This window comes from Anolis carolinensis, unplaced genomic scaffold, assembly GCF_035594765.1.
Source record: "Anolis carolinensis isolate JA03-04 unplaced genomic scaffold, rAnoCar3.1.pri scaffold_11, whole genome shotgun sequence".
In the NCBI taxonomy this organism is placed as follows: domain Eukaryota; kingdom Metazoa; phylum Chordata; class Lepidosauria; order Squamata; family Dactyloidae; genus Anolis; species Anolis carolinensis.
Genome location: NW_026943822.1, coordinates 17,691,252 through 17,704,096, shown reverse-complemented (window position 1 = coordinate 17,704,096; position 12,845 = coordinate 17,691,252). Strand labels below are relative to the sequence as shown.

At 38.6% G+C, this 12,845-nt stretch overlaps 1 protein-coding gene across 2 annotated transcripts in view; it reads right to left on the bottom strand.

Moving 5' to 3' along the window:
- Positions 1–434: 434 nt before the first annotated feature.
- LOC100565008 (tropomodulin-3) overlaps positions 435–12,845 on the bottom strand; it is a 34,644-nt gene continuing 22,233 nt past the window's right edge. The window contains exons 6-11 of one of the 2 annotated variants that reach the window (XM_062963265.1): positions 11,192–11,322; positions 10,505–10,612; positions 9,112–9,255; positions 7,268–7,412; positions 5,691–5,821; positions 435–3,553 (exon numbers count right to left, since the gene is read on the bottom strand). In XM_062963265.1, coding sequence (XP_062819335.1) covers positions 5,727–5,821; positions 7,268–7,412; positions 9,112–9,255; positions 10,505–10,612; positions 11,192–11,322 — 623 coding nt within the window. In that variant the 3' untranslated portion in view covers positions 435–3,553; positions 5,691–5,726. The remainder of the gene's footprint in view (positions 3,554–5,690; positions 5,822–7,267; positions 7,413–9,111; positions 9,256–10,504; positions 10,613–11,191; positions 11,323–12,845) is intronic. The other variant, XM_062963266.1, reaches the window with a different exon arrangement.

Below are 12,845 nucleotides of genomic sequence, written 5' to 3'. Positions count from 1 at the left end.
GTTGTATCTGAGTGCTGCATATATACATCCCTATAGGCTATTAGCTAATCCTTTCTATCTATATACTGCCCTCTTGTGGTTGTATCTGAGTGCTGCATATATACAGCCCTATAGGCTATTAGCTAATCCTTTCTATCTATATACTACCCTCTTGTGGTTGTATCTGAGTGCTGCATATATACATCCCTATAGGCTATTAGCTAATCCTTTCTATCTATATACTGCCCTCTTGTGGTTGTATCCGAGTGCTGCATGTAAACATCCCTATGGGCTATTAGCTAATACTTTATATGCTGCCCTCTTGTGGTTGTATCTGAGGACTGCATATATACATCCCTATAGGTTAGTAGCTAATCCTTTCTGAATTGCGTCAAATGACCAACTCATTGATGTAAAATAATGGTATGGGAATAATAATACATCAGAAATAAAAATACCATTTGGATACTTTTATTACAATAATGGCAGCATACAGAGCTGACAACTTACTGCAAAAACGTCCATCCCCGCCTCTTTGACGGAAATGCCAACCAGATCGGACCACAGCTTTATTTTTGCAGCTTACGAACAGCGTTATTTGTATCAAAAATCGTAAGAGAAGATAAACATTTGTAAACAGTATTAATAGTAAGCACATTATTTCATAATATAATGTGGAATCATTCTATTGGGGGGTCTTAACATCGGAAGCTAAAGACAATCAACAAAAATAGGAGGTTTGTTCTAAAGAAGCAAATTCCCTTCTCCAACGAAGAGCCACCGTTTGTCCGCGAAAATGGACAGAAGTTCGCCTCTTGGGAAACTGAATCAACAAATAGGTAGGGTTATGTTTATGTGCCTTAAATGCAAGCCTCAAAGAGAGAAAATAACGTCCTGACTTTAAAGCTTTCACTCCCAACGGAAAAGTGAAATAATAATAATGTGCATGAACAGAACGTGCAATTGTTTGGGCATCCTTGTCGCCCATTCCGAAGAGGGAAATATTGAGGTGTAGTGGTTGGAGTATAAGAGTTGTGTTCAAATCCCCGTTCGGACATGAAACCCACTGAGTAACCTTGGCAAATCACACTCTCTCGGCCGCAGACAACATCAAGGCTCTTCTGAACCAACTGTGCCGAGAAACCCGTCTGATATGTCACTATAAGTCAGAAATGACTTGAAAGCACAAAACAACATTTTGCAGAATTCTTCCATGGTGAAATTTTGCTTCAGTTTGCTTTGTTATGGACCAAACGGGGATGACGGATGCCTGCTTCTCCTAAGACATAGTTGGTAACTTTAGGATGCTAGTGACCAATCCAGAAGGAGCCCTGGCTATAGATGCTATTAAATAGTTTGTTGTGTTATGGAGGACATATTTTTCCAGTAAGAAGAGCAAGGGCCAACAAAAATGTGCCACTGCACAACTCAGCTATATTTACGATGGAATCACCCAACTGAGGGTTATCTTAAGCCTAAAAACTTGGATTCCCCAACAAAGGGTTATGGGCCCTCAGTTGGAGTCATTCCATCAGAAATATAGCAGAGTTGTGCAGTGGAAGCACGCTGGGCCCATAACCCCTTGTTGGCTAATCCGAGCTGTTAGGCCTGCTTCTCCTAAGACAGTGTGGTCAAACCCACCAATTCATTTTTGTTGCCCCTTGCTCTTCTTACTGGAAAAATATTTTAATCATGTAATTCAATATCAATATTTTAATTATGCAATTCAATATTAATATTTTAATTATGCAATTCAATATTTTGCCATTCGTTTTCTTTCTGGAATGTCCGCAGAACTTGCTCCTAGTGATGAGCATTTAGAAGTTGTTGGATTGCAATTCCCAGTATTTTTCAACATTTGCTATACTGTTTATAGAGCGGCTGGGATTTGCCGCACATAGCATCTGGAAGGCTGCACAATTCCCACTCTGCTTTAATACTCAACTGAAACTTTTCATACTGGGAAGTAGAACACCAACAGAATGGGCTGAGGGTTGTTGTATGTCTTTCGGGCTGTGTGGCCATGTTCCAGAAGTATTCTCTCCTGACGTTTCGCCCACATCTATGGCAGGCATCCTCAGAGGTTGTGAGGTATGCCTGCCATAGATGTGGGCAAAACGTCAGGAGAGAATACTTCTGGAACATGGCCACACAGCCTGAAAGACATACAACAACCCTGTGATCCCAGCCATGAAAGCCTTCGACAACAGAATGGGTTGACTTGACAAATATCCCTTCTACTTCAAATAACATCTACTAATTGCTTGTGTTTTCATCTCTTCTGGTAACTTTTAGATTACGTTAGGCATTTAAGAAATTATAATATTATTCTCCGAAGGATACACATACAGAACTAACATCCTTGGATCCCGAAGTTGCCACCCAAGCTGCACTAAATAGGAAAGATCATGCTGCAACCACTGCGATGGATACACGGATTCCCCCATGCTTGGTTTCCGACGGTGTAACACAGTTCAAGCATCTCTCATGCTTTGGTTTGAGTTAGTTTTAGCACCGGCGTTGCCCACAAGACATTCCTGCCCATCCAGAGCAGGACAAAGGCACTGCTTGGACTACAATTCCCGGAATCTGCTTATCTAGGGGATGCTGTGAGCCGTTGTCCAACAGAACGATTTTTCCAACGATATGGTTTCGACGCAACTTGCAACACATCAAGTACCCAATCAAAGGACAACAGTCTTATTCGTTTTGTTTTAAGGTAGTTTTGAGTTGTTATCTGATCAGTGGAATGGAAGAGGAATGCCATAGATATTATAGCATTTTCCCTCCAACTTTAAATACTAAGGCAACATAGGCCAACACAAGACCAAGGACACCGAAAAAGAGAGGTCTATAAATACATCCAGTTCAGACACAAAGAAGCAAAAAACCTGAAATGTGATTTTCTGCAAACTAACAGGGGAAATATAATAAAACTCAAGCCCTTCCTTGCAAAGGCTTAAGCAACCCATCTCCTTTTTAGTCAACGTAGCTTATCCCCAAGAAGGCAAAAAGCGAGCAAAAGCAGTCCCGTGAAGTGGAATCCTCTTCTCTTATATACAAACACAAATAAGAAACGTCAAGCGTAATTTCCGTACGGAGAAAACACTGAGTATTTAAGGAATGATGGAAGTATCTGCTGTCTAGTATCAGCCGCATCACTGTATATAAACAGGGCAGATGAAGTAAGACGTCAAAAATATTTCCAAAACCCATTGCTCGTAACACAGATTTTAGCATTGGTGCTTATCATTCTGGAAGGCATCTCCCCCAAGTGTGGAAAGAAAATGGGTTTTTCGAGAAGCTATCTTGGTTAAGATGGGGTCATAAAATATTCAGGCGTTGGATATCACGTATAACAATATAATTTTACCACATACAAGTCCCAAAGACACAAAAGGAGCAAACAAACAAAGAGGAATGGCAATTCCAGTCTTTTCCCTTCTACCCAGGTAAGAAGAAATCTCGGGGTTGTGGAAGCCCAAGCCAAGCAGATGTGGGCGGGGAGCTCCGCGTCCTCCGCGTCTCGCACATTTGATTTACGGATGGTCTCCTTCCACTCTCCTCTTGCGAACTGCGCCGGAATGGGGAAAACAACAGAAAATACTAGTTAGTTTTACTGTTTAATTTGATTCTGAGAAGGATGTCTGCTAACACTCAAAAGCGAGAAGGAATAATTGCAGCAAGGGTTGCAGTCACAACTAACCATTGTCACAGGGTTATTTCTAAATGTGTTGAATTGAACTCTCTTTTCTCTTCCAGAGAGTTCAAGATGGTTCTCTCTCCTCACAGCCCTTTGGAGTAAGTCAGGCTGAGAAAGACCAGTTGCATCCATTAAATTGTTTGATAAAGAATGTGTTGTTAGATAGGAATGCACTGGCAGCAATCCTATTGTGTACTGTGTTTCCCCGAAAATAAGACAGTGTCTTATATTAATTTTTGCTCCCAAAGATGCTCTAGGTCTTATTTTCAGGGGATGTCTTATTTTTCCATGAAGAAGAATTCATATTTATTGTTGAACAAAAAAATGAACATTTATTATATACTGTACAGTAGTTGTCATCATAAACCAGCATAACCAGACAAACTGAATCCTATCAAGAATTTATTGTTACTACCAATAATTCCATGTACAACACTTTATGGTACGCAAATTTACTGATCCTGCATGCTCTGGTGTTGTGTTCGGCGGGCATGCTTCCAAACAATAACGTTGCTAGGTCTTACTTTCAGGGGAGGCCTTATATTTAGCAATTCAGCAAAACCTCTACTAGGTCTTATTTTCTGGGGATGTCTTATTTTAGGGGAAACAGGGTAAAATACAGTTCTAATGGACATGTGGTCACACACTTGCAGAATGATTAAGTGGGTATTGCCTAAGGGACATGCTGAAAACCTGAGTCATGACCATGTGACATTCATGATAAAGAGTTACACCGTTGCGTTGTCAAAGGCGCTTCTACACTGTGCAGTTAATCCAGTTTTATATCGCTTTAACTGCCATGGCTCAATGCTATGAAAATATGGGAGTTGCAAGGTTGCTGTGAGTTTGTGTTGTCAAAGGCTTTCATGGCCGGAATCACTGGGTTGTTGTGAGTTTTCTGTGCTGTCTGGCCATTGTCCAGAAGCATTTTCTCCTGACGTTTCACCCACATCTATGGCATGCATCCTCAAGAGGCTGTGAGGTGTTGGAAACTAGGCAAGTGGGGTTTCCGTATCTGTGGAATAATGTCCAGGGTGGGAGAAAGAACTCTTGTCTGCCTGAGGCAAATGTGAATGTTGCAATTGGCCACCTTGATTTGCATTGAATAGGTTACCAGTACAGTAGAATCTCACTTATCCAAGCCTTGCTTATCCAAGCCTGTGGATAATCCAACCCATTTTTGTAGTCAATGTTTTCAATATATCGTGATATTAGGGTGCTAAATTTGTAAATACAATAATTACAACATAACATTACTGCGTGTTGAACTACTTTTTCTGTCAAATTTGTTATATAACATGATGTTGGTGCTTAATTTGTAAAATCATAACCTAATTTGATGTTTAATAGGCTTTTCCTTAATCCCTCCTTATTATCCAAGATATTCGCTTATCCAAGCTTCTGTCGGCCCGTTTAGCTTGGATAAATGAGACTCTACTGTATTTAAAAACTCTAAAATCAGGATTGTAAATAAAGAGCAACACTCAGAAGACAGGGGAATTCAAGACAAGAAACAATCAGAGCCAGTTAACACCTCCCAACAAAGGATTCCCCCAGGTAGGAAACAGCCAGGCGTTAAATCTGTGAGTTTATTCAATGCTAATCAAGGTGATTAATTGCAACATTCACACTTGCCTCCAACAGACAAGAATTATTTCTCCCACCCTGGACATTATTCCACAGATATATAAACCCAACTTGACTAGTTTCCAACAGGTCTCACAACCTTTGAGAATGCCTGCCATAGATGTGGGCGAAACATCAGGAGAGAATGCTTCTGGAACATGGCTATACAGCCCGGAAAACTCACAGCAACCTAGTGTTTCCAGCCATGAAAGCTTTTGACTGTTAAACTGATTTCATGTTTTATCTCTGAATGGTTAGTGATGTCCAGGTAATCATGCAGTTTGAAAGGAAAGCCGGCCCAAACAAAACAGACGTGCAAAAGAGTGTGATATAAGCAGGGAGTAGACAGCTCTGCTGGGTGACACAGACAGAGATATATGACCTGTGAGAGTTTAACAAGCAGTTTCTCTTGCAGTGCTCAGAACCCAAACAGGCATTTGCAATAACCCGCGTCAGAAGTTTCAGGGCTGAAGAGATGGAAAGGCAGGATTTGCAGAAATGCTATGCTCCAGACTAGGAAAGCAAGAAAAAAGCAAGATGTCAATAGCAAGTAAAAGGAAGATCTCCCAACTATGGAATATGAAAGGAGGAATGTGTGAGCAATGGGGCAGAGCTGTTAAATGAACAAAGAGACCTTTTGATAAATAAGGAAACTAAGAATCAGTTCACTACAGAATCCTAATTTAACTGATATGGATCTGTCCTAGAATCCTGGGATTTGCAGTGGAGAGAAAGTATAGATTTCTCAGCCCGGGAGCGTTAATGCTACACCAAATTACAAACCCTAGGATTTATTCTAGTGTGGCCATGGTTGGAAACCAGATTGCTTTTGACATAGCAGGGCTAAAAATGCCATCTAGTCCCACTTCTCTCCATGTGGGAATACACAACTGAAGTACAGCAGAGTCTCACTTATCCAACACTCGCTTATCCAACGTTCTGGATTATCCAACGCATTTTTGTAGTCAATGTTTTCAATATACAGTAGAGTCTGACTTATCCAAGCTAAATGGGCCGGCAGAAGCTTGGATGAGCGAATAATAATAATAAAATAATAATAAAACTTTATTTATATCCCGCCACCATCTCCCCGAGGGGACTCGGGGCGGCTTACATGGGGCAGTGGCCCAAACAACATAAGAACAAAATATAAGCAAAAACAACACAATCACAATATAAAAAGATAAAACAGTAATACAATATATCAGTGTAAACAACAATATAGGATAAAAATTTCATTTAAAACACATAAATGGTAAGACCGTAATAAAAACAGGATAGATGATTAAATATCTTGGATAATAAGGAGGGATTAAGGAAAAGCCTATTAAACATCAAATCAGGTTATGATTTACAAGCTAAGCACCAAAACACCATGTTATACAACAAATTTGACAGAAAAAGTAGTTCAATACACAGTAATGTTATGTTGTAATTACTGTATTTACAAATTTAGCACCAAAATATCACAAAATATTGAAAACATTGACTACAAAAATGGCTTGGATAATCCAGAGGTTTGGATAAGCGAGGCTTGGATAAATGAGACTCTACTGTATCATGATATCTTGGAGCTAAATTCGTAAATACAATAATTACTACATAGCATTACTGTGTATTGAACTACTTTTTCTGTAAAATTTGTTGTATAACATGATGTTTTGGTGCTTAATTTGTAAAATCATAACCTAATTTGATGTTTAATAGGCTTTTCCTTAATCTCTCCTTATTATCCAACATATTCGCTTATCAAACGTTCTGCCGGCCCGTTTATGTTGGATAAGCGAGACTCTACTGTACTCCTGACAGACACTCATCCAACGTTTGTCTAAAGACCCCCAACACTGGAAGGATTTCCCTCATCCGATTCAATATTATAAGAGGCCTCTTTATGCAAAGCAACATTCACCAGACCTAGTATAATAATATCTCTTCTATAGAAGAGAAAGCCTTACGTACCTAAATCGTTATTTTTCGTGATGGCATTGGCTGCTCTTGTCCGTGGTCCCTGCTGCGTGAAGTGATACCCAAATTTAAGGATCTTGGTGTTTTCCTCAAGCATCTTTGCGATCTCCACTTCCGTCGGGGTCCCCAGCTGCTGCCTCTGTTAGGATCAGCAAACGTTAGAAGTCAGTCAACACTAGTGTTTTAGAAAGGGTTGCTCAAAGAAAGTGTTGTAGCTCGGCAAGTGGCAGAAGATTTTTCTGACATTTCTGACGAGGGGTTTGTTGGGGTTCAAAGTGATGAGTCTGTCAGTGTTAGGAGAGGATTGCAGGCAGATGTGGTCGATGTTTTGGATTCCTGTGATTGTTCTCAGGCAACCGGGGAAAGTGAAAGAAGTGAAAGGTCCATTTCTCTTGAGAAACAGCCTTTGGCCGAGGGGAAGTTTTCCCGAGAAGCCAGATTAGGCTTGAGAATAGAGGGAGTGAAAAATAGACTAATTAGACATTCTGAGAGAATCCATGATAAGACCTTGAGAACTAGGTGTATTTGTTATTTTTTATTATTATTATTATTATTATTATTATTATTATTAATAATAATAATAATAATAATAATAATAATTTCATTTCTATCCTGCTCTTCTCACCCCGCAGGGGACTCAGAGCAGCGCATAACATACATTTAGGCAAAAATTCAATGCCTCATTATACAAAGCAAATAAAACATAACATAAAATCAATAGAAGCAACCAACATATAAATACAATTTAGTATTTCCTGAGAAGCCAGATTAGGCTTGAGAATAGAGGGAGTGAAAAATAGACTAATTAGACATTCTGAGAGAATCCATGATAAGGCCTTGAAAACTAGGTGTATTTGTTATTTTTTATTATTATTATTATTATTATTATTATTATTATTACTGTTATTATTAATTTCATTTCTGTCCTGCTCTTCTCACCCCGCAGGGGACTCAGAGCGGCGTACAACATACATTTAGGCAAAATTTCAATGCCTCATTATACAAAGAAAATAAAACATAACGTAAAATCAATAGAAGCAACCAACATATAAATACAATTTAAAGCCATTAACATTACGATATTAAAACAGCATCTAGATACCCCCCATCATGATCTTAAGGTCTTCTTTACCTCTCTTGGATGGTGCTGGGTTGTCCCATTACTTGCACTACAGTAGAGTCTCACTTATCCAAGCCTCACTTATCCAAGCTTCTGGATTATCCAAGCCATTTTTGGAGTCAATATTTTCAATATATCGTGATATTTTGGTGCTAAATTCGTAAATACACTAATTACAACATAACATTACTGCATGTTGAACTGCTTTTTCTATCAAATTTGTTGTATAACATGATGTTTTGGTGCTTAATTTGTAAAATCATAACCTAATTTGATGTTTAATAGGCTTCTCCTTAATCCCTCCTTATTATCCAAGATATTCGCTTATCCAAGCTTCTGCCGGCCCGTTTAACTTGGATAAGTGAGATTCTACTGTATTTGGCAAAGTCAGCTTTTTGATTGATTCCCAGAATCCCCAAACAACATGGCAATGCGGGACTTAAAATCCAAGAAAGTTATTTTCTTTTAAGGTACTTAATTCCTTACGAAGGTAGGATAAACCTACCTAAAGCTAATAGGAGCAAAAAAGCTTAGTGCTGGGATTGAATGACAGTTTGATTTGATTTGTGACTCTCCCAAGAAGCTTGGACCACACAGCAAACTTTGAAACTTAATCGCAGTGACAAATATGAAACCACATTCCATCCACACTAGTCTTTAATCAATACTTGGCAACCTCTCTTTAGGTGGTTAATCTTAACTATGCAATTAAACTTACCTGGTTATCAATTTTGATCTCGGTGAGGGTTTCATTCTCTCTTAGCGCATCCACCAGCGCCAGGATCCCTGCGGAGGTGATGAAGTTGGACTCAACATTGAGGCTCTTCAGTGTTTTGTTCGCCCTGAGCATGTCCGCAAAGGCCTTGGAAATACAAACAACATCAATGTCATCAGAGGGTATAGAAAACTCAAAGGCAGCTGTGTCTGGACCAACTTTTGCCTTTTATTGGAAGGTTCTCTTCCTTGCTTGTGATGCTTAGACAAGCATCACAGGCAGGAGGAGGACTTACCAATAAAAGGAAGAAGTCAAAGCTCTTGGAGAAAGCTTAAAAGTGTCTGAATTGAGACGTTGCCTTCACTTGGCACCTTTCACCCTCAATGAATATTTTTTTATTTCTGGGGACTAAGGGCGCATCTACACTGTAAAATTACTCATTGTTTTTAATTTGATGTTTTAATACTCCGGTGTGTTTTTTTGGCTGCTGTGTATATATTTTTATTGGTTTTTATTATTGTTCTTTGATGTTTCCTATTTTATTTTATCATTGTTTTGTATCTGATTTTGCTGTAAGCCGCCCCGAGTCCCCTTCGGGGCAGATGGAGGCGGGATATAAATAAACTTATTATTATTTTATTATGACACAGCAAACAAGATAGATATGCTGGATTTCATATCACAAAATCACAAGTCGAACATTTCCCGAGTGTCTAGGACTGTGTGATGTATTTTCGGATGATGTGCACAGATCCCAGCAGGGTGGCCTTTTGCAGCTGGCAGATCATAATTTTGTCAATGTCTATTGTTTCCAAATGCCGGCTGAGATCTTTTGGCACGGCACCCAATGTGCCGGTCACCTCTGGGACCACCTGTACTGGTTTCTGCCAGAGTCTTTGAAGTTCAATCTTGAGGTCCTGATAGCGGCTGAGTTTTTCTTGTTGTTTTTCGTCAATGCGACTGTCACCTGGGATGACAACATCAATGATCCAAACCTTTTTCTTTTCCATTATTATTATTATTATTATTATTATTATTATTATTATTATTATTATTATTAGGTCCTTCCACACAAATCTATGATGGAAATCAGCCACAGAATCATCCTAGAGGACCTAGATATTCCTAGAGAGGACATTTCCATTTCCAAATCAGATCTAAATCATATCTAACTTGCAAATGCAGAGAGCCAAATATACCACTGTTTCTAGCTGGATCTGCCTCCAAAGTTGGTCACAGACCACACTGGCACTGGAAATGCCTATCAGGTTGTCATTTGGACTATATTAAATTGATTTCAAGCAGCTGCCCAGTTTTCTGGCTTGCCTGTCTTGACTCCCAACCATCCCCTACAATAAACATAAACATTATTAGCAAAACCCGTTGTATCACTTACAACTGCAACAGGGTCGTTGCTCCGCGTGGCCGCGAGACTAAAACTCTCCACGTGGGTGTTTCTCTCCAGTGCCTTGGCAAATTCTTTCAACGTCGGAATTGGAATGTTCTTGAATTAAAACCAAAAAAAAAAATTATTACGAATACTTTGTAATCATTATTTACTCACATATGTACACCACTATCCTATATATGTGCCCAGCCAAGCGTTGCTGTGGCTTATGGGAATCATTTGTTGGCCAGGTGAAATAGCAGATAATAGCCTTGCAGTCACAAAGCCTGGCTGTTTTCTGGAGTAGCTGGAGCTTTTTGTTGTATGAACATAGAGGCATGGATGAGGGGTTGTGTTGCCAAGTTTAGTGTTTCTGGGATGTGTAGTTTTGTTGTTTTGTCCTAGGCCGAAATTTCATTACCCTTTTATATATATAGATAGCAGTGAATAGCTTTGCAGCCTCTAAGCCTGGCCATTTTCTGGAGTAGCTGGAGCTGTTTGTTGTATGAACATAGAGGCACGGATGAGGGGTTGTGCTGCCAAGTTTAGTGTTTCTGGGATGTGTAGTTTTGTTGTTTTGTCCTAGGCCGAAATGTCACTACCCTTTTATATATATAGATTTCAGGTTAGCATAACCCAATGTTTACTGGAACCAACTGCAATTGCTCTGGATAGGTTTTTCCCCTTGAAAGTTACCTTTATGTTGTTCAAGTTAACGTCGACGAGCCGAGGATCGTTCTCTTTAATCCTCTGCAAGCTCTGCTCCACGTTTGTTGGATTTGGAGGCTCATCAAAGACAGGAACCATCTTTTCACCTTTGACTACGTCTGAAGTAAGAAATAAAGAAGACGATTCACACAAAGTTGTTTCTTATTTAACACTGAATGATATATGGGTTCTTGGAACCATTTTTGGCCATTAGTAGATTTTCCTGTCATAAAAATATGCCAGCTATAGTATCTTCTACAACAAGACTCTGGAATCTATGGCCCTTAAAATGTTAGACAACAACCTCCATCATCTTTGACCATTGGGGATGATGGGAAGTGAAGCCCAACAATATCGAGAAGGCTACAGAGTTTCTGGCCCAGTTCTGCAAGTGTTCATGCAGAGACGTCCATCCTATGGAAATAAATACTATATATACGCGACTATAAGCCGACCCGAATATAAGCCGAAGCACCTAATTTTACCACAAAAACTGGGAAAACATTGACTCCAGTATAAGCTGAGGGTGGTAAATTTCAGAAATAAAAATAAATACCAATAAAATTACATTAATTGTGGCATCAGTAGGTTAAATGTTTTTGAATATTTACATAAAGCTCAAATTTAAGATAAGACTGTCCAACTCCGATCAAATCATTATTCTCATCTTCTTCAATGTAAATGGGCTTATGTATCCTTTTAATAATAATAGAGTAAAGTAATGCATGTAATAATGACAATAATAAATACAGGAAAATAATACAAGTACAGTAGAGTCTCACTTATCCAACACTCGCTTATCCAACGTTCTGGATTATCCAACGCATTTTTGTAGTCAATGTTTTCAATATATCGTGATATTTTGGTGCTAAATTCCTAAATACAGTAATTTCTACATAGCATTACTGCGCATTGAACTACTTTTTCTGTCAAATTTGTTGTATAACATGATGTTTTGGTGCTTAATTTGTAAAATCATAACCTCATTTGATGTTTAATAGGCTTTTCCTTAATGCCTCCTTATTATCCAACATATTCGCATATCCAACATTCTGCCGGCCCGTTTGTGTTGGATAAGTGAGATTCTACTGTAATAATAATAGAGTAAAATAATAAATGCAATAAAAATAATAAGATCAGAGTGAAATAATAAATGTATTATTATTAATAATAAAAATTAGAGTAAAATAAATGTAATAGTAGCAACAATAATAGAGAAAAATAATAAATGTAATAATACCAGTAATAATAGAGAAAAATAATAAATGTACCATATATTCTCGAGTATAAGCTGACCCAAATATAAGCCAACCAGGACCCTTACCCGAGTATAAGCCGAGGGGGGCTTTTTCAGTCTTAAAAAAAGGGCTGAAAAACTAGACTTATACTCGAGTATATACAGTATATTAAAACCTACCAAGATAACCATTTATTTATTTATTTACTACATTTATATGCCGCCTTTCTCACCCCAAAGGGGACTCAGAGCGGCTTACAAATTCCATTCACATACAATACATTATATTATTAGCATAGTACAATACTAGTATTACATTACTATATTGTACTATATCATTACATTGTAATATTATTAGTAATATTACATTTAATATATAATATACTAGCTGTGCCCGGCCACGCG